A 27,151-nucleotide genomic window follows, 5' to 3' on the forward strand; every position below is an offset into this window, starting at 1 on the left:
CATGAGTATAACATACATTGAAATCCATAGTTAAATAAGTTACATTTGAAATTGTACACTGTATTCAAATAATTTGAAAATCGTTTTACAAAGTTCACTTCTAAGATATTATAAGATGCACATTATACTTTGAACACATTTTCACTGTATTATTATTTAATTGTTTTGAAAAATTAATTACCAGCTTCACAGATTTTGCTGACTCGACAGCCCGACTTATATGTGGTGACCTTTTGGTCTTTCGCTTTGCTGACTTCATGGATGGCTATTGTGTCTGCAAACATAAATGATATACCAAGGGTTAAACAAAATGAATTTAGAAATCCATTATTTTATATGAATTAATTTTCTATCTTTATCTTACTAATATCAGTTGAGATATATGATATAAATATGTTCTAAGACAGCTTACAGTTCAGTACAGGGGTAATCAAAAGAAGCATTATTGTTGAGATCCATGACTCATTTGAACAAGAGTTTGTCACAGTAGTGCCAAATCCCCGCCAAAATGTGCTTGTATGACAACATTTGTTTTAGAGAGTAGAATAATATTTGTAAAACAAATAAAGGGAGATAATAAAATAATATTTGTCAAACAAATAAAGGGAGATAATTAAAAAACTATGGCTGAAATAGTTATGGTTAATGTTCACTGCAATTCTCCTTGTTGCAATCTGTTTATATTTGTAGTTTCAAGTAAATCCCTTCAGTAGATTTAGATTTATGCTTCGGACAAAAATTTACTTTGTAATTAAAAAAGGGAGATAATTCAAAAACTTAGGTAGATAGTGTTATGGTTCTAAGTCACTGCACTTCTCCTACTTGCCATCTGTTTATATTTAAAGTTTCAAGTAAATCCCGTCAGTAGATTTAGAGTTATGCTCCGGACAAAAATTTACTTTGAAATTAAATAAAGGGAGATAATTCAAAAACTGAGGTAGATAGAGTTATGGTTCTTAGTCACTGCACTTCTCCTAGTTGCCATCTGTTTATATTTCAAGTTTCAAGTAAATCCCTTCAGTAGATCTAGAGTTATGCTCTGGACAAAAATTAACTTTGAAATTAAATAAAGGGAGATAATTCAAAAACCAAGGTAGATAGAGTTATGTTTCTTAGTCACTGCACTTCCTCCTAGTTGCCATCTGTTTATATTTCAAGTTTCAAGTAAATCCCTTCAGTAGTTTTAGAGTTATGCTCCGGACAAAGTTTAGGACGGACAGACGGACGGAGACTATTACTATATCTCCTCTGAAACATTTTCAGCGGGGATAATTAAGTGGAGCTAAACACAAAACTAAACCAAATTTTCAATTTTCTAAGTGAAAAAAGGGCCATAATCCTTACAAAATACTTGATACAGTTGTCTGCTCTTGTTTATTGATTGGGGTCATGCTGGTAAAGAAGTATGCAAAAAATGAAAGCAATATGTCTAGGGATATTTGAGGTGGTAAGCAAACTTTAACATAGATTTATCAATAATATGCATATTTTATGTGAAAGAAGGGCCATAATTCTTACAAAATGCTTGAAACAGTTGTCTGCTCTTGGTTTTAGATTGGGGTCATGTTGGGAAAAAAGTATGCAAAATATATGACAAGGTAGATAGAAAATATTTGAGGTGGTACGCAAACTTTAACATAGATTTATCAATAATATGCAAATTCTAAGTGGAAAAATGGCCATAATTCTTACAAAATGCTTGTTACAGTTGTCTGGTCTTGTATATAGGTTGGGGTCATGTTGGTAAAGAAGTATTCAAAATATAAAAGCAATATGTCAAGGGACATTGAAAATATTTGAGGTGGTACGCAAACTTTAACATTGACCAACGCTAATGCCGACGCAGGGGTGAGTAAGTAGGATAGCTGGACTATATATATATATATATTGAAGGTTTCCCTTCCCCCCAAAATTAAAAGCAATAAATTGTTATATATATAAAATGTAACATTTAGTTAGTTTCTCAATGCAGCTCTATGGCTTGAACCTAAGTAAATATAATATTGACAACTTGACAACACTTAATTATCAATTTTAAAGTATTTGGGAGCAAATAATCAAACACACACGATTTCCCAATATTAAGACTTCACAGCGCCAATTTTCCCAATTTCAGGGTTTTTCGCGCACAATATTCCGAACTGGGCTGGGACCGGTTCTTTTCCCAATTGGGCAAAAAAATCGCTGGATGTCATGGCAGAATCTCTGAGTTACGGAAAAAGGAAGCGATTTATAGATCTTGATAAATGAATTCGTAAACTATGAATAAGTCTTGATGTAGATATTTATCATTTTGCCAACTTTATTTTATTTAATCTTTTTTTTCTATTATTTGTTACAAGGACCGAATCAGGCGTCTCAAGGATACAATTCTGAACTTTATTTAGAAAACATTCAACAACATAACATGCTGATAGTAGATTGGCCTTCTATGACAGCTTATGCCTGAAACCTGTTCTGCCGATGATCCCCAGTGCTGTTACTGCAATATTAATTCATAGGTGCAAGCAGACAGTAAAGAAATTGATCTTTGTTATGAGTGCTTAAATATAAACAAGAGGGCCAAGATGGCCCTAGTTCGCTCACCTGAGAGGAGTCGGTTCATTTAATCTTTACCAAACGTCAAACTTGACCTAGATATTGTCCAGACAAACATCCTGGTCAAGTTTCATCATTATTGAACCAAAACTCTGGTGTATGGAGTGTTTTTGTAAGATTTTACCTGGTGACCTATATTTTTAGTTGACCCCCTTACCAAACATCAAACTTTGCTTACAAAAATAAATATTTTGACCGAGATTCATAAAATCTGAAACAAAATTGTGACCTCTAGAATGTTTACAAGGATTTTGTATTATATAATGAAAATTTGGACAATCTAAGGGCAATAATTATGGCATTAATTATGTGATTTTGCTCATTATCAAACTTGACTGAGATCTTTCAGCAACTTTCATAAAGAATGCTTGAGAAGTGTGAATGCTAGAATGTTTACAAACCAAATGTGGACGAACGGACGGCGGACAAAGACCAACTCTAAAACCTTACCTGAGCAATCAAGTTTTACGATGATTAGGCAAAAAATGAGACTTCTATAGTGTTCGATCACAAGGTTTTTCTCTAGTCACATAAGGAAAACAGCCCTTCCCACCTGGCAGCCATGTTTTTTTACCAATCGGGACCATTTGCGAACTCATCTGAGATATATATAAAACCAATCATTTCACCAAGTTTCATGATGATTGGGCAAAAAATGTGACTTCTAGAGTGTTCACAAGCTTTTTTTACTATATATATATAACAAAACTGCCCCCCCCCCCCCCCGGCAGCCATGTTATTCAACTGACCGGAACCATTTTTTAACTCAACTCTTGTATCAAGGAAACAAATGTTCTGACCAAATTTCATGAAAATTGGGCCAAAAATGTGACTTCTAGAGTGTTCACATAATATACATAAAGAGGAAAATGCCCCACCCACTGGCGGCCATGTTTTTCACCGATCTGGACCATTTTCGTACTCGTCCCAGATATCAATAAAACCAATCTTTTGTCCAACTTTCATGATGATTGGGCAAAAATTGTGACTTCTAGTGTGTTTACAAGGTTTCTCTATAGCCAAATAAGGAAAACTGCCCCGCCCACTGGCGGCCATGTTTTTCAACGGACCAGAACCACTTTTGAACTCATCCAACATATCATTAATACAAACATTTTGACAAAGTTACATGAAGATTGGGCAAGAAATGTGACTTCTACAGTGTTTACAAGGTTTTTCTTTTTTTGACCTAGTGACCTAGTTTTTGACCCAGCATGACCCAGTTTCTGACCAAGTTTCATGAAGATCGGAAAAGAAATGTGCCCTCTAGAAAATACACTGTATTATTATGAAAACATTAATAGTCAAAGGAGAGTAACTACTGTAAACTTAAATGCAATATTTAGAAGAGTTGTCTCGCATGTTACATGACCTTAATTCATGACTGTTTACAAGCCTTTTTCAGCGATTTTCCTTGTCCAATTGGGAAAAGTACCCGTACCGGTCCAATTGGGAAAAATCGAGTCGTGAAAACATCAAAATTGGGAAAAATCGAGTCGTGAAAACCTCAAATTGGGAAATTGGTGTATTTGATTTTTTGCTCCCAAATACTTTAAAATTGATAACCAAGTGTTTTCAAGCTGTTAATATTATATAAACCTAGGTTCAAGCTATAGAGCTGCAAAGGGAAACTAACTAAATGTTGCTTTAAAAAAAAAAAAAAAAAAAAAATTTTTTTTTTTTTTTTTTTTACCTTTAATTGGGAATTTAAGGACAGCAATTGGGAAATTTGTATTTTTTTCGTAATTGGGAAAGTGCCGTTTACCGGTACTTTATAAAGAAGGAGGAAAATCGCTGTTTTTACTATATAAATATAAGGAAAACTGCCCTTCCCCCTGGCAACCATGTTTTTCAACAAACCGGAACCATTTTCGAACTCAACTCTCATATCAAGGAAACAAATGTTCTGACCAAATTTCATGAAAATTGGGCAAAAAATGTGACTTCTAGAGTGTTCACATGTTTTCACTATCTACATATAGAGGAAAATGCCCCGCCTACTGGCGGCCATGTTTTTTCACAGATCTGGACCATTTTCGAACTCGTCCGATAAATCAATAATACCAATGCTTTGACCAACTTTCATGATTGGGCAAAAATTGTGACTTCTAGAGTGTTTACAAGGTTTCTCTATAGCCAAATAAGGAAAACTGCCCCGCCCACTGGCGACCATGTTTTTAAACGGACCGGAACCACTTAAACTCAACCAACATATCATTAAGACAAACATTTTGACCAAGTTACATGAAGATTGGGCATGAAATGTGACTTCTACAGTGTTTACAAGTTTTTTCCTTTTTTTTTGACCTAGTGACCTAGTTTTTGACCCGGCACGACCCAGTTTCAAACTTGGCCGAGATTTCATTGGGACGAAGCTTCTGACCAAGTTTCATGAAGATCGGACAATAAATGTGGCTTCTGGAGTGTTTACGAACAAATGTGGACGGACGGACAGACAACGGACAAAGAACGGTCACAAAAGCTCACCTGAGCAATCAGGTGAGCTAAAAAATATGCTGCCATCATGAAAACTACCAAGGTCAGAAAAAACAAACAAATGCATAAAAGTTAAAACAATACTGACATAGTACTTCTTCTTCTTCCGATACAGCACGCCTTCTTATTTTTTCCAGAGCCACTTGCCCTTTTCTTTAACCTTCACGCCCTGCATAAAAAAAAAAATCTATATGTATAGTAATGATCAACCAGAACATTTTTCTAAACTTAAACTATTATCTGACTTTGCCTCATTGTAATAAACAAACATCTATAGGTCAATACTATAGTTGTATTTACTTTGCAAAAAATACAATTAATCCATTAGAGTCAGAGTCTGCACTAGATGAAACCTCCATGGCAGCTGGCTTCTTTGGTCGTGGCCCTGTAATTTTGTGACCTGAGGTGTGTCTAGTTCTTTTAGCAGAATCCAACCTATTGCGAATCGCTGGTCCTGGATGAAACTCTTTCAGTTTTGAGCCATGGCAGTTGATTCTGACCAATGATGCCAGGAAATCATATCAAAGACTAGTTCTTTTATCAGTCTTTATCAAGTACATTCTACTAAAATCATGTTAACACTCTGTTGTGCTTGGTGATATGGTCAGCATGATTTTCTACAGGGCAGAAATGTTCTTAATGTAGGTGGTGTTGTTACTTTTCACGAGGTTTTCATACTGCGGCCCTTCTTGAACTGCAGATTCTTTTCAGTTTTTTCATTTCATTTCATAACCAATTTTTACTGAAACACACGCTTGATTGACAGTATGGTAACTTTTGGCTAAGGCTTCAGATCACGAATTATTCTGTTTATTTATAATTCATTTTTCTGTTTATTCATAATTAAATATAAGAAGTATTATAATAAACCAGTTATGTATTTTTTATTTTATTGATATTTACATTCAAATGAAATTTTACGCTTCATTGAATGACCAATATAATTATTTAACTCTCTTTTTCAATATTAATCCATTAGATAAGAGCACTGACATCTATGAAACGAGCGCAGCCGTTTTCGAGAATTACTTTTAATGTGCCTGTGAAGTCATTTACATTGTCAAAACAAAAGTGCACTTTCTATGTGTACTAAACCTATTTTTTGTTCGTTAGAAAAATAGTTCGCAATTTGTATCGATGTGGCAGGAGTTTTGGAACTAAATTTATATTTCTCAACCGGAAAAACAGCACTCGCCTGGTCGGTCAAGAATTTTACAAACGTTACTTGCCCGACCGTCAACTTCACTCGCAAATTCGAGCGGTAAAGTGTTTTTTTCAAAGCCTGAAGGTGCTCAGTGTGGTGTTTGTTTAAAATTATTTATATTGTAAGTGTTAACAAGTGGGTAAGGGGGACAATGACGGCCACAGGAGTAAGGGTTTTGAAAACTGCTACTGTGGCTGCCTCATGTATTCTTGTATGTGGGGAGGTAATGAATTATATTGTGTTACTGATCATGGGTAGAATGAGAATTTATGAGAGTAATTTGAGGTTTGTTTGTGTCTAAAGCAATGGTTACTGCTGAGTCTGGATCGGCGGTCAACAGGAACAACAGATTAACTGGAGGAGTGATGGCAACTATATGGTGGATACTTTTATATCAGATTAGACGGAATTTTGTTCTGCGTGTTTCAAGAGTGGGCCTATTCAGGGTGTCCAATAAATTATTAGTTGCTGTGTTGTGATATCTGTTTGTTATAAACTTGGCTGCGTGTCTTTGTACATTTTCCAGTTGAATTATTTTAGCTTTTGTATGTGGGGGAATATTCTAGTTTAGATTAAACACATTAGATATCAATTTGTGTGATTGTAATAGCAATAGTAATGTAAAATAATGATCATTGTCATTCAAACTGTTATTATCTTGGCTGTCAATGTCCATTCATGAAAAAGCTGGTGTCATTTATTGAGGCTGTCGTCGGTTTAGGCCGTAATGACCAGACTCATATCTGACATGCCGGCTAAGCAAAGCTTAGGTAAACAAGTATCAGCTTCTTTTAGTTTAGGAAAATGTTCTTAAGATATTACGAAGGAGAGATTCCTGGCAGAAAACAGATGGCCACACCTGATTCTTCTATATTTTTTTTTATATGTTTTAACTAAACAAGACTAGTACCATGTAAGGCTTGTATTATTATTAAACGTTAGATACAAATGTGTGACCTTGAAATTAAAAGCTTTTTAATCATATTTAATTTTATATCAAAAACACCTTGATCCCAGCAATGAAACCAAGTTATTTTACTATTATATTCTGCAGCTGGTAGGTCCCGTAAAAAAAGAGGAGGTCCAGTATTTTTTTCCTTTTTAGAGGACCTACAGTAACTGTCCTGTTAAAATTTACCTAGTTTGGATTTGACTTTACTATACAAACAATTGAAGGTGTTAGACTACGACTCATGAACAAACACAGAAATCATTGGGGACGATTGAACTTTACAGGTAGGCAAAAAAGAATGGAAAAGCGTACAATTTTATCGTTGCTAAGCGCGTAACACCTAACACCTAGGGCAACACCTAATAATCCTTTTTATCCTGTATATTTCCTTATTATTGAGGGCTACCGCCCACAAACCCCCGCTTTGTCGATAGTGGTAAACAACTGCCTACTGGTAAAGTTCAATCTAGCCAATCATTGTGTGCAGATTTTTTAGTCAGGGGTTTTTATTTGATTTTGGGGAAAGGGCCTGGCCTTTTTTGAGGGGAAAACAATCGCACGAAACGCCGGATTTTGGGGGAAAAATCACACAAAACGCCGGATTTTGGGGAAAATAAGGAAAGTCTTAAATAATCAATTAAGCATTCAAATTCAAGTTAACAGAAAATTTAATTATGCAATATTTTTCTTTTTTCTACACTTGATCAGGTTTAATAATATATTTAAAGGTAAAAAAAAAAAAAAAAAAAAAAAAAAAAAAATTTTTTTTTTTTGGGAGTGGAAAATGAAATCGAGGGGAAAATTTACCAGCTGAGGGGAACAATAAATCGGAGGGGAAAGGGCCAATTTTCGGCGGGTCACAAAGAAGGAAAAAAAAACCTGGAAGTGCATTTATTACATGATTTTTTATTATTATCCATGTACATGGTTATTTACACAATTACGCAATTGATATGGTCCCTAAGGCATTCACCAGCTAGGTTTTATGACCTTAATCTGGTCATAAAAATGCATTATGGAACTTTGAAGTGACACCAAATAAGCAAAAACAGGGAAAAAAATCTGGTAAAATAGTCATAAATTATTGACGAAAGCCTGTATGTTCGAAAATTTTGAGTCAAAAACAGTTGTCGAAAATCCCACTAGTCCGACAGCAAAAGACTAGTATTTTTTCTTTAGGGCTTGTAGGAAATCTAATATTACAAGCCCAACGTGCTTGTAAAATTCAGAAAACAGAAAAAGAGTTCCACTTTCATTTTCAATATTTGTAAACAAAGTTTTTAGCCACTTATATCAATAGCCGCTTATGTCTTTAACACATTGCCCACACATGCTGCACAACAGGGGTGGCGAAATCAAACGTCCGAGTTGCCCGAGTCGTACATTTGCTTGTCTGGGCAACTGACTTTTTCATTTAAGTTGTCCGTGGACAACAAGTTTTTTAAAAGTCGCGTCCAAGTATACAAAAATACATTGTATTAAAGCCGTAATTAAGTTTTACAAAACCGGATGTTGACACGCGATTACATTGTCAGTGCTATTTGCGGAGCAATCAAGCTAAAATACGTGCACTTTCCTGCGCAGTGATCTCTCTTATTCTGCAAGAGACCGGGAGCATGCCGCATTTTCAACATTCGGCCCGACTGTTAGACAGTGTACAGACTGGTTTCTTTATTTTTACAATCAGACGGAAATAAAAAGTATCAATCTAAGATCATCAAAACACGGTCTACCTTGTTATTTAAGACGACTTTAATGGTAAAGATGAAACTTTTTTTTAATCTCCAACAACGGAGCAGAAACCCAAAGCTTTGAGCAGCCCACTTCCCAAAAAACTAACAAAGATTTTGATAAAAAATATGATCTAAGTTAACGCACCAGAACTTTTCAAGAAACTTGGCCAACAGATTTTCAATGGTTACCAGTTTATATAATCAAATTGCTACTAGTAGCGGAGCCTCAGTGTGATGAGGTCCACATATTGGACTAGTTTAATTTGTTAAGATTACAATGTACTAATGTTCAGCACATGTTTTAATAACACTAGCTTCGCAAGATTTAAAGTTTGAGAAAGTCTTTATATTGTTTATAATATACTGCTATATAGTTGCAATAATCCAACTCCCAGCTATTGACCCTCCGGGTCTGGGAGTTGCAACTGGTTTCGCAATTTACCATAGCAAAATCTCCGCCGGGATTTCAGGCGGGGATTTATTGGTAAAATTAGCAACATAAACTATTTTCTGGCATGAATTAACACAAATAGATCGTCAATATATCTATAATGAGCAAATTAAGATAACTTACATGATGTGGTGTGCTCGCAGAAGAAAGATTTTAATCAAAGTTTCAAACACGTCAAGCGTAAATGTTAATGTCAACTTGTTTGCATATCGAACAGTTTTTATTAACCAAAAGAAAAATTAAAGGAACGCATGCGGTGTGTTTACAACATGTACTAATAAACGGTTTACCTATGCTTTTCTCCGAACATACAATTTATGTTTTTAAGAAAGGTTATTTTCAAATATTAAATATTTGTTTTAAATGGACAGAAATTTCATATATAATTTGTTCAAATTTTAATTAATACTTATGTTAATTGTATATGAATAGCGCTCAGACAACAGACATTAGGAAGAAACAAAAGGAACGATGACCCTTAGATCTGCCGTAAGGGAATTATAACACAACAGCATCTACAGCAGCAACATTTATTAGCTCTAAAGCATACAATTGCTTTTAGCCATAAACAAAATAGAAAATAACAAAAGTGTAGTGCATGGATTATAAGAATTATGAAAACTAGGAATTGATAGAAGTTACAAAAAGTAATCACTGATAAGTAACATAAGTTGTATGACTTTCAATTGATAATGACTTATTCATCAGATACTTTATAAGGTAAGACATAAATTAAAAATTCACTTCTTAGTAACATAAGACTTATCACTTTAATATTGATATTGAGTGTAATTCATTGACTTCTGAGATAGACATTATTATACATTATAACTATAAGTAAAACACTGGAGCATGATTTAAAAACAATGATTTATATAAAACAACCCATTCAAAGTGTAACTTGTATTCATACATATATTCGAACACCATATATTCATATGTATAGATACATATAATCAGGGATTTCCCCAGGCGATTTTAGCCCAGCGGACTAAAATGCGTGCGCTTGACATTTTCACAAGAGCTTGCAAGCTTTAATCCCAATGCTGTCTACATTCGGCCAACGTTCAATCAAAACATGCACGCTCTTATCAGCGCTCTTATCAGCGGTGTGTGCATAAGGGGCATAGGTAACACGTATGAACGATTTACGGGTCGTTAATGGGGATCGATTATGGTTGTAATATCATAATAATGGTCGATAATGATCTATTATTACCGGTACATGTGGAGTTCGAGCAATTAAAGATATGCTCAAATTGTTTGTTTGTTTTATTTTAATTAGTTTAAACCTATTTATTTTAGCTCGATTGCATCGAAAGCCGTATGCTTTTATAAACACTCTCGAATCTGTTTCCTGGGACTAGAACCAGTACTTGGTGTCTTTTGGGGGAGATCGAAGGAACGCTCACAGTGAGGTTTTAACCCGTGACTTCCTGATCGCTAGGCGGACACCATTTCCACTACGCCACGGCGATCTTTTAAATATTTTAATTGTTAAAGACTATTGCAGAAAATAAACAAGTATAAAGAACTTGCTTCAAAAATAAACCGTAACTGATGTGTGTTGCGGTTGTGCGTAATTTAAGTTATGAATACATTTAATTGGAATCAAACGTCTTATTTGATTGCTCCCGACCATTTAAATTTTTTTCACACTATTTTCTTAACGGCGACTATAACTTCACAGTACCAACATTTAATATATTCAGATACAATATATACATATATATAGTTTCTTTCATATTTACGGAATTCGCTATACACTGTAACTCCAATATAACGCGCTCCGTTATAACGCTGAATCCAATATAACGCGGGGGGTGCTTGGATCCCATTTTTTCTCCAACCTTCCATTTGATTTCTGATTCAAATCCGTATTATGCAACTTCATGTATTTTCAGACAATTCAAAGATGGCGGCAATCACATGTTGATTGCTTTATTCAACCGTCCGTTGAACCGATTATAATCGCCTCGAGGTTAAACAACACCGACAGCTAATTGGTGTTAATCTGTTGTGTAATGTCAATAAAGATGTGAAAAACTCGCGTGTCAGTGTTTATTACATGTATTCCTCATCAGAGCGGTTCAGTGCGATAATTTCCATAAGTTAAGTGCAAGCGGGATAGTTATACAATTAAAGTAATTCAAAACGATTGAAACATTCTTACTTTGATATGGTTGCAGTTTGACTATATTAAATGAGCGGCTGTGAAATATACTGCCCACTGTATAAAACAACTTTTTCTGTCATTTCATTATCATTCTAGTATTATGTCATTTAATCTTTCAGTTCGTGTATAAGAAATTAAATAATGCAGACGATTTATTTACATGCGAACGCAGTACACCGGTTATTGTTAACAGAGTTTCACTTTCATTTTCGCGCGGTATCAGAGAGTCCCCGGGAAACACGTTTTTTTGCATGCGTATGACGCAATAAAACAATTTTTTGTACATGAATCGTATTGCATTCATTTTAAATTTAAAGTCGCTGGTCCAATGAAAGCTCTGCCCCATAATGCACTGTACTCTTAACACTTCTGAAAATGGCATATATGCGTACGGTTGTGTTTACGAATTTCTTAAACATATATCGTCATTAATGTTCTAGATTATTATTTTTTAAGTGATGTTGCAATTTTATTGGATTATTGGATAAATGTGCACATAAGAAAAGCGGTATGTATACTGTTATCAATACGATTCGGTTTATATGCATGTATTTGCGTCAACACAGCATGGCAATATACATGACCTATATTATAGGCTATTCTATACCTGTTTTTTTTATAGCCCCCTGCAGTAAATGAGCACAAAACTTATAACGCGGATCCGTTATAACGCTGTTTCGCGGCTTGGACCCCATTGACCGCACTATATTGGAGTTACAGTGTATACCTAAAACACATTTTTCTTTAGTCTCTGTGCATGACAGAATACAATCTAATAAACGACAAGAAATTGGAAGCAAGATTTTCCATTGGTCACAGAATGTTTTTCAATCATTTTTTTGCTTTTTGTTTATTTTGGTTATTTAATTTTATAATATATGACTTGACTGAATTGAACTGAGGACAAATACATAAATATTATGAAATTTTGTGTTTTAGTAGCTCCAAAGTAGTGTGGATTTCGATTTATAACATTTAGAAAGTATATAAAGAAATCGACACCAACCGCCTGCCGCTGTGCCTGACCAAATTTCTGGGGAAATGCCAGTACATATATATTCTTCGCTTGTTATTCTTGTCTGTGTATCATTACATTCTCATCAGTGACAATTATCAAATGAAAAATCTCTCCAAAACACCTATCACACCAACACATCCGCATTTTGCACAGCACCTTGAACAACACTGACAAAGATCACACTCACATACAGAACAATTCTTTAAAACGCAACCTTCCCTAACGCATAACTCACTTTCACCAATCTCTTTAGTTAACAAAGTCTTTAATACTGACAGCCTCAAGCTTTAACACTCTTAAACGTCTCTCTCAGTCCACTGTCTCCCACTAACGAACGACCGTAGGGATAGACAACTGCAAGGGACGGTTTCCCATCCCGGCCTGCCCTCCCCACCTCCTGCCAGTATGACAAAGGATTTCTTGGTGCACCCCAGTGGACGACTAGACGAACATCCGCAATGTCAATCTGTAAATGACCAGATGTTAGATTTGTATTTTCAACACGGAACATAATGCCCACGTTATCGACACATAATAAGTTCACCAATGCATACATACGCATTGCCCTGTACGCCATGAATTAATCGCTCTGTACTCAATCAATTTATCAATAACTTTATAATTAATTCGATAAATGAAGAGACTTCGATTATCAACAAGGTTCATGTATTCAATGTACCACATCTCCATGCCGTAATATCTAGATCAAACAAACACGTTTCGTCAATCTATTTACAGAAAGCTCGAGTAGTTGGTCACATTATTAATTGTCCAGTAACTTACCCCCAATCCAAAGGCCACAGTCGCCACCACGATCTTCACACTTCCATCCCCGGAAAACTCGTTCAGGATTTGATTCTTTGATAAGTCGGTGGTCGAAGCATGGAACATCTATTTCAATTTGTATTTCAATACATGCATATACCAAAACACTCATATGGTAAACAAATGAACACATGCATTACCGCCTTTCAACTTTATGTACGTCTTCAATGCGGACTCGAAATATAAAATGATTTAATTAAACAATAGTAAATTATGCTCGATTGGTTATTGTCGGCTCAGATACTACTTCAAGTACCCAGTGTAAATAAAAAATATACTGCCAAGTATGTGGGGTACAGAAAATATATACCTGTTTTAAAAAGTATTCCGGAGTATGACCGGGTGCGTATTTTCCATATCCGGGGTACATTGTAGAATACTTCTGAGTACTCGGGGTACTTTTAAGTAGTACCTGAGCCAACAATGACCAATTGAGCGTAAATTATGTGTGGTGTCCCTCGATTGTGGTTAGGCTTTTGCTTTCAATAAGCACGATCACACACAGGGAAATATATGTAAATTTATCAGCTGTATGTGTGTATATGGTACCCCAGGTACTTTAAAGTTTACTACACTGTTCCCGGTGTACGGAAAATATACTAAAAACCCCGTCGTATTGCCGGGTGCCTTTAAACGTATTATTCGTACCCGGGGAACATTTAGTTTACCTAAGGGTACACGGGGTACTTTAAAGTAGTTCCTGAGCCGACAGTGACCAATTGATTATGTGTGGTGTCCTTCGATTGTGCTTAGGTTTTCGCTTTCTGTAAATCTTTTAGCTGTATGTGTTTATATTTCATTATAACAATGCATATTCATTTCTTTGTTCTTTCTTGTTTTGTTTGTTTAGTTTCTTTTATGGTGTTTCTTTTTTCCATTTCTTTATACTTTGTGTGTGTGTGTGTGTATGTCTGCAATATTTTATATGTATACATGTATATTAAATAATCTAGCCTAATAGCCGAAAACAAATGTGGAATATGTTCAATAAATATTTTAATTGGTGCAGAAAGTGTTTCATAGCATTTCAACCCTCATTCACTTAGTAAAATAGTAAATGTTACACCAACACCACATAGTATCTTTATTTTAATAACAACTTGTCAGTGGTTAACGTAAGAAATTGACATTCACTTGCCCGGGGGGCAAGTTACTTTGAACATCTACTTGCCCTCATTAAAAACTGGTTGCCCTATTTTGAAGTCAATTTTTTATTGTCATTTGATCTTTAAAGCATTGATTCACATGCATTATTATTCTAGATTTAGTTTCAGCTATAATCAATGTATCAACAATAAAATATTAATCGTTTTTATAATATAAAGTTGTCAACAAAACAAAATCTGGACAGTTTTATTTCATTGAATAGTCACTATTGAATACAATACATATGAAAAGTTTATTACTATTTAAATTTTAAAACGATATACTTGTTACTATATCTATACAAGTTATGGCATAGATTAAAAGGGGGGAGGGCTTAAAATAGTACTGTGAAAATGATTGTTCAGAGATTGAAAATCATCAAGATGTCTTTGATGAAGAGTTTCTCACAATTTTAAACTGTGAATGTGAATATGCAACATACAAGTTATTCACAGTTTACGCTTTCGTGATTCATTTTCATATTTTCTCTTCCTTTCTTTTTCGGTTGTTTTGGTTTGTTCCTTTGAGTGTTTCGATTTACTTTTATTAAAATTGAAAAGATCGGCTGGACGCTACCGTCCCCCATGTTGAAACGTCTGCCGAGCAGAACTTGTTTTGAGCGTTTAGATTGGCTTATACAATGAAAGCGACCAATCATGTCTCGTTTTATTTGTACTTGATAAACAAATATATTGACCCAAAGAAAATAAATAGATACAAGGGGAAAAGTCGAAAAAAATACTACAAGTATGCTAATACGAAATGGACTTGCCCGGCGGACTATCTACTTTGGAAAATCACTTGCCCACGACGATTTTAACCCGGCACGGGCAAGCGGGCGTCCGCTTAAAAAAAGCCCTGCTTGTTTACAATGCAAACATACGCCCGATATTATTCAACTTACTAACGGAACATGCCACTTATCCGATCGCAGCGAAATTACAGTCATAAGAATGTGTCCTAATTCAAACTACAATGTTATACACAATACAATTTCAACTGCTACCATAAGACCAGATCGTCAAATACCACTGTGTAAAAAATTTGTGCAGTGTAACCCTTTCTTTCCCTTTGCTCTAATCGACAATAACAACTTCTGCCATAAACGATTTGATATCAATTTTATGTTTTGAGCATTTCTCAACAAAGTAGAGGCAAATTGATGTCGATTGTAACAGGTATTGTGTTTGTAACAATGTATTAGGTTGATTTAACTCGATTTTATGGACATATGTGTGACATTATTTTTTTACATTGATTTTAATTTTACAAAGAAGAACTATGAGCTGTAAGTATGTACCGTAAATTTGCAGCCATAAGTCGACCTAAAAACGATGCCAAAATTGACTTAAAAAGTCAACTCGACTTATGGATGAGGTACTAAATAAAAAAAATAAAAAAACATATTTCTGTACCTTTTTTTTAAAAGTAATAAATCTCTGAAGCGGAGGAATGATGACTGTTTACGGGAAGGCCGACTCGTCTTTTACTTATATGTCCGCCGATAACAAAATATTCATGTTTACACTTTTTTTTTAATTCATTAATCTTCGTAATAAGTCCAAATAAAAACATGTAAAAATAACTTCGAAAATATTAAACATTTGTGACATACGGTAAAGTGGTGAAAATTATACATAGCAATTTGTCTATTGATACATCGCCCGCTGTCTGCTAAGAACAATAGTAAATCGACGGCTGACACTTGTACCCATTTAAAGTTAATCCGTGTAAATACAAACTGTCAACAGTTGCAGGTGTCTTTATGCCACCAATTATCGCTTCTCGGCCTTTGACTAAGATCAAAGTGTAAAGTATAGTGTTGGCATCCTTTCGATCATTTGTCTATATTGCGTCACGCCTAAAATAGTTATCCGTTAATGATATGCACAACGGTTCTGCTACAAACTACTTCTGACCAATCAAAAATAATTACTTGATCGTTGGATACGCCTTTAACCAATCGCTATTGTTCAACTTCACATGGTATATTTTTTGATTGGATGAAGGTGTGGTTTCGTTGATTTATTCACAACTGTCCCACAATTTATGCATAATCGTTTCGTAAATAAATAGATCTTATCTGATTAAAGATTTCATTCATTGAATGATTATAATAATATAACGCACTCACCCTGAATTATTAAAAAGTGTAAGTGGACATATCAAAAACACAATTACTTTGGATCATCTGCTTAGTATTATCAGATAAGACGTTTTTCCAGAATGCAAAAATTATTCCTCGGGTATCTCGTGATTTACGAATATGTATATAACAGTCGAATAGCGAGCGATGCGAGTGTTGGTAAATTCACGTGTTTCACGCATAATGGCGAAAGCGTTGTTGATTATTTGTGAGCAAGTTACAATTATTTTTACCATATAATGAATTTCTGCGTTCAAGATTTTACCGTTTTTTCACATCAATAGCACTAACATTTGAATACAAAAATATCTGCTCATAATATAAACACTGAAAGTTATTACGTTAAATGGGATACTAATTTTGATTTGTGAAATATATATTAAGTTCGAAATAATCAATGATATGTTATTATGATTTTGAACAATAAAATATATTTTTCGTTATAATAAATCATTGAAACGTTGAATGTTTCGTTTTAAATATATTCTTATTATTAATATCCCAAAAAATGTCAACTGCCGGTACAGAAGCCCTCAGAACCATGACTAAAACGTCACTTAAACATGTCCGAGATAAAGGAAATTTACCCCCCGACTTATGGCAGAGTCAAGGCAAAAAACCAAGTTTTTCTAGCCACATTATACCCCTCGACTTATGGCCGAGGTAGACTTATGGCCGCGAATGTACGGTACTCATAAAAGCTCAGAGCATTCAAGATGAACTATACTGCTATAATGAATGTACCATTGAAATACAATTATAAACAAAACAAGCAAATCATACTCATTTTGATATATTCCACATTATTTAACATTAATCAATAAATGCGTTTATAATTTATATAAACATTAACGGACATGTCTAGTTCAGCAACGGGCAAGTTAAGTTTCCTAAATGGTTGTCCGTGGACAAGTATAGTTTATTGAGATTTCGCCACCCCTGCACAATAAGGCAATATTCGGATTACTGCGTAAAAGCGCATGGTTTTGTGGTTCCCGGTTTACTATAATGTGAAATAAATGTTTTGTGTTGCATTTGGGACACAGAGAGTAATGGCGGAACAGTTGTCATTGAAGTATGTCGCGGGGGCGAAACCGGAAAGAGAGCTCCCATGGAAGTTGCTGGCTGGGTTTGATCTTCCCAATTATGCGACATGTTGCGTTACTCTTTTGCAAACATTTAGATATATAATTATAGTAGGTTTCTATTGTCAAACAAGGCATATTGTATTATTTTCTGTGAATTTTTTAAGATTTCTGTCCATTTTGGTTCCATTATAAATTGTTTGGGCTAGTAAAATTTGACTCGGGCTATAACAAATTTCCATATTACTGACCCGACTTGCTTGTAGATTTAAATCTGAATTTCAATGACTGCACGAAAATAATTATTTTGTCCAAAGCAGCGGGTGTCCGAAAATTTAGAGATTCCGAAAGCTTATAGTAATTACGGTAGATCAATTAAATAGCTCTTTCAAATGTAACTTATAACTGAAGTGTACTGTAGTGCTTTACGTACTATTTGGCTAACCCGAATAACTCTTCTGGCGTAGATCCAGTCTAGTGTGAACGTTAGGTATGTACGTAATTGTAATTGCACAACACTGCTAAATGTTCACGTTTCCGGTTTCTAGTGAAGCCATACAACTCGCCCCAAAGCCAACTCGCCCCCCCCCCCCCCCCCCAAAAAAAAAGTCGTCAACTCGCCCCAAATATATTGAACAACTCGTCCCAACCAAAAGACAACTCGCCCCAATGTTGTTTCTTATATATTTTATCTTGAATATTTTGTTTCTGAAATATTTGTTAAGTTTGATGTATATTTTTTCGTGATTATTGTAAAGGAAATGTAGTTGTATGATGTTATTTTTTCAGTTCATATTGTAAAACTTTTTAATTAATTAATTGTTTACATACCGGATTGCTTTTAATAATAAATTGTTTAAGCTTTTTTATAATTGTGTTTATTAAAATAAGCACCATTTAGTCCGTCTTGTTGTTCCATGAGCCAGATACATAGATATTACAAGTAACTACTGAGTATGTTCAAACTTACTCCTATAAATATGAGGTCGATTTACAAGCGGGGTAGCTTACGTCTAATTTTTTGGACTAGTTCAAACTCACATTTTAATGGTGGGGACCAGAACATTGGAGCGTGTTTGGTCGGAGTGTCAGGACAAATAATGAATGTGAAGGTTCTACTTATTGTTGACCCTTCTTTATGAAGAGGCTTTCCTTCTTCCACACGAGTGAAAATGTTCTCAGAAGGAAAACTATGCAGGCGACAACACAGGAAGAAGACGTCTCTCCACGGAAGAATCTTCAAGCTGAGGGAAGCCTACGAGAGGGGGAATTTTCTGTAAATGGTCTACTCAGGAAGTGCAGTGGCATTCACGGACAAAATGCCTGAGATATTTGAATGTGTGAAAGTTGCTACAATGCATTGTTATAAATGAATGCGAATTATATATTTTTTCTCATTATTAGAAATGTTTGAACCCTTGTTTTTGTGTGAACGTTTGTGTTTAATAATTACAGATGTTTGAAATGTTTGATAATATTCATCATGGCGCATTACAAGCTGTGTGTTTGTAATGTTTTATAATTATTACAGATTTTTGAAATGTTTGATAATATTCATCATGGCTCATTACAACCTGTGTGTTTTTTAATGTTTAACTTCACTTCTTTATATAAATAATTATTATAGATGTTTGATAGGTTTGATAATATTCATCATGGCTCGTTACAACCTGTGTGTTTGTAATGTTTTATAATTATTATAGATGTTGGAAATGTTTGATAATATTTTGAATTGTCTTTTAGCGTTATTCGATCTGAACAATGCCGCTCACACATAGATAAAGTTTCCATTTTATTTTGCCTCAATTTTTATTCATAAAGTTTCCAAAGTCCATATCCAAATCCAATAGTGAATCCACAAGATACAAGCGAACCCATAAACGGGGCATCGCCCAATACAACAAGAAATCGTGCAACTACATTCTTGCCTGTGTGCGTGGTACTCCTTATTAATGCAAAAACTGGCAGTTTATATACCCATTTAACACTAGACACTATAGTAAGTAATATAAGGAGAAGTCCAGCATATTAAGGAAAGAGTTTGATTAATACATGACATTTCGGCCTAAGCAATTGACAACATGGGGCACATTGCTGGGTAAATTAATACATTACTTGCAATAAGGCCGGCCACATCATGAAATTGTAAAATGATTTTCTCAAATGTTAACTAGCTTTAGGCTATTACGTGACAGTCTTTTCATTTTCTTCATACATCTTTGTTATTTATTTCATTTAATATGCCGTAATTGATGCTTTGTATGTTTTCAATAAAATGTATATTGAGTTTGTAATTGTAAAAAATTATGAATATAAATATGAATACATTTCTAGTTTTTTGTTTTTCCCATGTATTAATCGTTTTGTGTATTCGGCATTCCTTTTAAAGTCAAAATGTTATATACAGACAGACAGACAGACAGACAGACGGACGGACGGACGGACGGACGGACGGACGGACGGACGGACGGACGGACGGACGGACAGACAGACAGACAGACAGACAGACAGACAGAAAGACAGACAGACAGACAGACAGAGACAGACAGACAGACAGACAGACAGACAGACAGACAGACAGACAGACAGACAGACAGACTGACGTATACACATGTACATCGTCTTCTTTCAAACGTATACATATTATTTTCTGTCGCGTAACTAGGCATAGCAAAATAACATTAAATAACGTAAAACAGACCTTTACGAATACACATACTAATACACTTTCAAAGCGGTAATGAAATTATTGAACTGAATTATTTAGAATCGCATTTCTTATCACAAGAGCTTCTTTGATATATTTTCATACATTATAAATAGCTGTTTTGTCACATGAAACCAATAACTTGTGGAATTTATATACAGATGGGTTCGTATAAAATTTACGGCTTATACATTTTTTTCCGTAAATCAGTGTAACATCGGCATATACATATAAAATGGTTTTCATCTTCTAAATCCAAGTCATTACAACATAAACAATAACGTTCATTTCGTGGTATGTTTTTTTGGGCGTATCTTCCAGTTTGGATTCTCAAAGGATGTGCAGAGACTCTTAATCTTCCAAAAAAAATCGCAGTCGTCTAGGAAGTACATCTAAATATGTTTCATATTCCAAACAGCTTTAAACAACTTTAAACATATCTAATACAGTACTATTTTACCGTACCCTTCATGTTTAAAATTGTCAACAAGTCTACATTTGAACTTGCTAATAAAACTATTAACCTGTACAACGTTCGGTTTTTCAAAAACATAACCAAATCCAAAATTATTTAACATGTTCTTGACATTTAAGATCCAGTTTGTATAACCTTTATTACAATCGCTCAAGGCTTGTTTGTGCACAGTGTTCATTATGATATTATCATTGTTCAGAACTTTAAACCAATATTTATTAATTTTAACAAACCTGTTTACATACAATGGGTATCTTCCAAATTCTCCATAAACAGCAACATTACATGTATTTATTTTCACTTGTAGCAAGCGTTTGCAAAATTTCAAATGTATACGTTCTATATCATCGGACTTCGTGAAACCCCATACTTCTGAAGCATAATTTTATATAGAACCTACAAAAGAGTCAAATAACTGGCAAACTATTTTCGGTTCTATGTCAAATTCATTGCATTTAGACAATAATGTATTCATGGCTTTAAGGGCTTTACCAAACATTGGCAACCAAATGCCTTGGTTTAGTTTAAAACTTCCAGTATAATTCAACCCTTTGCCTAAATAGTTAAAGTTATAACCAACTTCAACATCATTACCATTATATACATATTTTTCGATTTCTTTTAATCCACCTCTCTTCCGAAATACCATTATTTTCGTTTTTGAAGTTTTCACATTTAACCCCCAAGAATTGCAATATAAGTATTAATTATCTAAATGTGTTTGAACTTCAGCAGGTGACTTGCCTAAAATAGCCATGTCATTAGCAAATGATAGTAAAATCAATACAATATCATCTATATTCAAACCAGAGTTAATGCTATCTTGTAGGTAATGATCAAGGTCTTCAACAAATAAAGTAAACAAAATCGGCGATATGACCTCCCCTTGCCTCAGCCAAACTAGCATAACTAAAATAATCTGAATAAGACGAACATGATTTGAAACGTGACTTAACATTTGCATACATATCTTTCACTATTCTAAGCAATTTACCTTGTATACATGACTTAAACATTTTCAGCCATAATGCATTACGGTAAATACTATCAAAACATATATAATATGTCGGGTAATTCCGACAGTCGTCTAATTTCGACACTTTTCACAATATTTATCAGACCTGTCTTAAATCATCATCTTCCCGTATGATTTCGTTGTAAAATGTGACGTAGTTGGTGTTGTGACGTCACCAGATAACATCTCTCTATCAAACGTCTCGCTGATTGCATGTAAGTGAGTCATTTAAAATACGTACATTGTATTACTTAGAGAATTTTTATAGCGTTATGAGCTTCGCTAAGGGAGATTACATAATTGTCAATTACGTCCCTTCAGGATTTCGCTGTATTTCTGGCATTTGTACAAGCTCTAGTATAAAATTTGTTTCACTTGACCTTGTATTTGTGTTTGAATAGTGCCAAGCGTTTGTTAAACTATGATTTGTGGGGTGTCGAAATTATCCTCCGATTTTATACGATGGTGGGTAATTTCGACACTCCAAATGTTTTCAAGCATTCCCAGCGAATATGGAAAGATAGATTTGTTAAATAGAATTACTCTTTAAATGGTTGACGCAGCTTATTGAATATTATATTTAGCTCTCTCTATATCTTGTCAAGCAGATTATATAAAATTAGAGCTTTTTAAAGATTGTGAAAGTAATTAATTAATGAAAATGTATTTTTTTAACTTAATTATATCGTTAATTGGATCAACTGTGATCACCGCGGATGCTGCGCAACCACCGTAAACACCTGTCTGCGAGGGTCATTCACGCGTTTTAAATGTACACGTAGAAAAGAAAATCATATACATGTGTACTACATGTAGATATTATATGTATGTGCACACGTATGCACTTAAATTTGTACAGTACATAACGTCGGAAACGTGAATAAAGCGTTTAGATGATCAATACTATTAACTCTTAATGGCAATACCAAATATTTCGCGAGATATTTTAACTTTAGTTGAAATTCACAACGAAACTTTTATGGGAAATCAAATGATCTCAATGTTGTACCCGCTACGAAATTTTTATTTACAAATAAATACGCGCTTTTTATCAGTACAAAGAAATTCATTTATTTTATCTAGAAGTTGCTTACCGAAAATAGCTGTACCCGGCGCGTGCAAACCGTGTAAGGTGATTTTCGCATGTTGTAATACAACTGTATTGTTTGGGGGCTTACACGTATTTCATCAAACCTTTAAATAGAATCATATACCGAAATTCATTTGGTACTTTCGAAAATTGCGAACGTTTATGTTTATGACATTCTTGAGCACTCTTATCGTCTATATTACCCTCACATAATTTGCTTTAAAAACGGAAATCGGGCGTATATGGGATTATCGAGTATAAATGGATAAAGATGGGAGAAGTTGCAGGTATTCGATAGATACAGTTGACACATATGTATCGGAGGCGTTTTATTGTCGCCAATATATTTTAAATACTTATCACATCCTTTCGACCAGCATGGACATAAAAATAGAATTTATTTATTCATTATCACTTTTAAATGAAAGGGATCAATTCAATACGTTTATGTTCAATTATATGTAGCGAACACGATGAACACCGCGGTAGATATTATATATTATATATTAACACTAGACATTAAAGAGATCGTGAAATTCTATTAATTGAGAGATACAATGTAAATAACTGATTAAAACAGCTGTTGAAAATTAATACAAAGACAAGTGTCGAAATTAGCCGCTAATTGTCGAAATTAGCCGCTTACTGTCGAAATTACACTCCGCTGCATTTAGTTAAATCGCTCGAAGTTTTGAGTTATGCCGGCAACGATAATAACGTTCGTTAGCAAATATCAACAAGTCAAAACGGTGTTTTTCGTTAAGTTTGGGCACTTGGAGGGTAATTTCGACACATCAGGACTAAATCAAATTTTACTCTTAAGGTGTCGAAATTACCCGACTTTGCTCTAATACATTTTTTTCCACAAAGAGTATTCTATATATGACAAAATATTTCGTTGCGTGATGTCATTTAATTTTGGGCTAGTTGTCTTCATTTTAGGCGAGTTGTCTTTCGATTGGAGCGAGTTGTCCAAAACATTTGGGGCGAGTTGACCAGATATTTGGGGCGAGTTGTCTTGAAGCGAGTTCACTTCGGGGCAAGTTTTCTGGTAACCGTTACTAGATGCTCGTAATTCCGTGTTGACAGAGTTGTCGTTCGTGCGGGATGGTATACCTACTTCCGGTGTCAATATGTCAATTTGAAAATAGATCTTGTCTATTTTGGATACCTAATAAATTGGCATAATGGAGACCAAATCGATACCTAACCCTAACCCTTTACGGCAAACCTTAGTGGTATCCAATGTTACAAAAACGGTCTACTTTCTAGACTCTACGGGGAAAATACTACTGCTGCATCTTTGAATGTCACAATTTTATCAGTCAGACATTTTCTGATTAAAGTTTATTACGAAAAAAATAATATATAAAAAAGACTGGGTAAGAGCAAATAGCCGGAATAATTAGATTCCAGCGTTTTATACACACGTTTGTTCGAAACACTTCCTAGGCGCAGGGCCTTCGTTGGCCGTCGGCCGGTCAGGCTATAGCCTGACCACTTTTTGACACAAAAGGAAAAGAAGGCTGAGCTAGGAGATGAATTGCTTAATCTCCTCTGGATCAGACATGTTTTATCATGCTTCCTTATTTAAAAAAACCGCCGATTTTCAAAACAAAACTGATGCCGTTGCACAGTTAAACAATCGAAAATCATGCGTGAAGCCTTTGACACCACCTACGAGATGTCTAAACTTGTCAAATTTTCTTCACAACGCGACAGTCTTTAAAAAAAAGAAGCACGATTTAAATGTGTCCAACACGTTGGTCTGTCAAGGCAAACAATCTCCAGAGTGTTGTAGACAACTATGAAGTCCTTCAAAGTTTATGGGAAGAGTCATAAGTTTTATCAAAAGACACATACATTAGAGCCAGAATTAAAGGTGTTGAAGCACAGATGAAATCTTATGACTTTTTATTTGGCATAATGCTTGGTCAGTCATTGATGCACCATACTGACAATCTGAGCAAAGGTTTGCATCACCAGGACCTGTCTGCATCAGAAGGCCAATCAATGGCCATGTTGACAATTGACACATTAAGAAACATTAAGAAATGAAAAGGCATCTAATCAGTTCTTCGATGATGTGAATCAAAAGGCAGAGAATCTTGATGTCGATGAACCATAAGCGCCAAGAAAACGAAAAGTACCCAAACGGTTTCAATTGGGAGATGCCGAACATTTTTTTCCCAGATTCCGTGGCTGACCACTACAGACACACCTACTTTGAAGCTCTTGATCTGGTTATACATTGTGTCCAGGACAGGTTTGATTAGCAAGGTCTAAAAGTACTCAGAAAGGTTAAAGATCTTATTATAAAGGCTCCATCGTATAGCTACGAGCATTACAGTGAAGAGTTTCTCTTTGTGACTGAATTTTCTAAACAACACAATTACCAGATCCGACTGTCACACGTACTTGAATATATGCACCTACATTGCGGGTGATCTACTCAGATCTTGTGGCACTTATACAATTCTTACTGACAATGCCAACTATAATTGTCACAAGCGAGAGGACGTTTATGCGCTTCGGAGAATTAAGACATATCTGAGAAGCACATGTCCCAAACTAGACTCAAATACTTTATTACTTTGCACGTGCATAAGCAAAGCTCTTGACTTAACTAAAATTGAGGGGAGCTCGTTGCTCGAGGAGAAATGCGCAGCTGTGTATATGGAAAATTTTAAAGGTGTTATAGCACTACAACTTAGCAAATTAACAAACTATTTTCAAACTATTTTCCCTAGTTTATCGCATTTGCAAATAATATGGAGCCTGGCGCGGCGCCGTATTACTTAGTAATATCGTTCACTTTTGCCTCATAACCTGTCACGATTTAGCCTTTATGTGTCAAAAAAAATTTAGCGGGGGGGGGGGGGGCGAGCATGCCCCCGGATTTCCCAAGTAGCTTCGCGCTTTCGGCGCTCGCAGGCCTCTGGCACTTAGAGCCTGACCACTTTGAAAAGTCCGACGACGGCCCTAAGGCGGTATCGACTATCGTGCACAATGTGATCTGTCGACCTTCAGAATCTACAAAATTAGAATTTCGCATGCGCAATCGAATAATTAAACAAAAGCATGAAAAAAAGAAGCGTTATTTTGTACAGCTCCTCCAGAACGTTAAAACATGGTCTGTCTTAGATCATGATGAATTATAACATGAATAGAGACAGACACTTGTTATTTCAACAAATAAACATCTTGTTTGGAAGAAGGATATGCCAATCTGCAAGTAAACAATTATTTTGATATTATTAGATCGCAACCCACTTAAACAGTCAACAATGTTGACGTTAGTAAAGAAGTGAAATAAAGTGTTGTAAAAAATATATTCTATTGTAGTTAAATAAGGTAACTTCCAGTTCCAACCACAGGGTCGAATTTCGATTGTTTTACTATATTACTAGTATATATAATATATAGTAAAAAAATCGAGACTCAACCCTGTGGTTCCAAAAGCCTTGCTGTTGCGCTAGCTGTTAAGTGACGCGGTTAGGATTTCTGGTTACCATTCGGAAGACCTTGGTTCAATCCACGGTTGGAGCTCAGGAATTTTCTCTTTACTATTATTAACAATCTTTATTCTAATCACGATAATGCAGTTTATGCTACTTCATTACGACAATGATGTTTTGTAGACTATTGAGATGTGTCAATGTAAATTATTGTTAAAATCATTATTATTATGGACAAACCCCAAGCAAAACGCTTGAAATATCCAAATTTGACTTATTCCTTATAATTTCCAATCTTTGATGGCACGAGGAGTATATAGAACGAGTTATAATAAGGTATTAGAGGATGACCTAATTTATTTCCATTTCATTTGTCATCTGTATCCGCTTAAAATTTGGGACTGTCAAAATGTGTCCTTTGGTTAAGGGTTACAGCATTTTGCAACAAGATGAACATGAACGTAACTTTTTTTAATGTATGCAAAAGATTGTTTTCTCTGTAGAATAATACATACATTCAAGCATAGCATATATCAATATGAATTTCATATATTAGTTTTGCATTGTATATACAAT

General features: G+C 34.9%; 1 protein-coding gene across 3 annotated transcripts in view; it reads right to left on the minus strand.

The window, feature by feature from the left end:
* LOC127869409 (uncharacterized) overlaps positions 1-27,151 on the minus strand; it is a 74,751-nt gene that overhangs the window by 40,553 nt on the left and 7,047 nt on the right. For 2 of the 3 annotated variants that reach the window (XM_052411955.1, XM_052411953.1), the window contains exons 2-3: positions 5,183-5,263; positions 182-274 (exon numbers count right to left, since the gene is read on the minus strand). In XM_052411955.1, the coding sequence (XP_052267915.1) occupies positions 182-259 (78 nt within the window). In that variant the 5' untranslated portion in view covers positions 260-274; positions 5,183-5,263. Of the gene's footprint in view, positions 1-181; positions 275-5,182; positions 5,264-18,263; positions 18,403-27,151 lie in introns of those variants that run through there. The other variant, XM_052411954.1, reaches the window with a different exon arrangement.

The sequence above is a fragment of the Dreissena polymorpha genome, chromosome 2 (genome assembly GCF_020536995.1).
Source record: "Dreissena polymorpha isolate Duluth1 chromosome 2, UMN_Dpol_1.0, whole genome shotgun sequence".
Lineage (NCBI taxonomy): Eukaryota > Metazoa > Mollusca > Bivalvia > Myida > Dreissenidae > Dreissena > Dreissena polymorpha.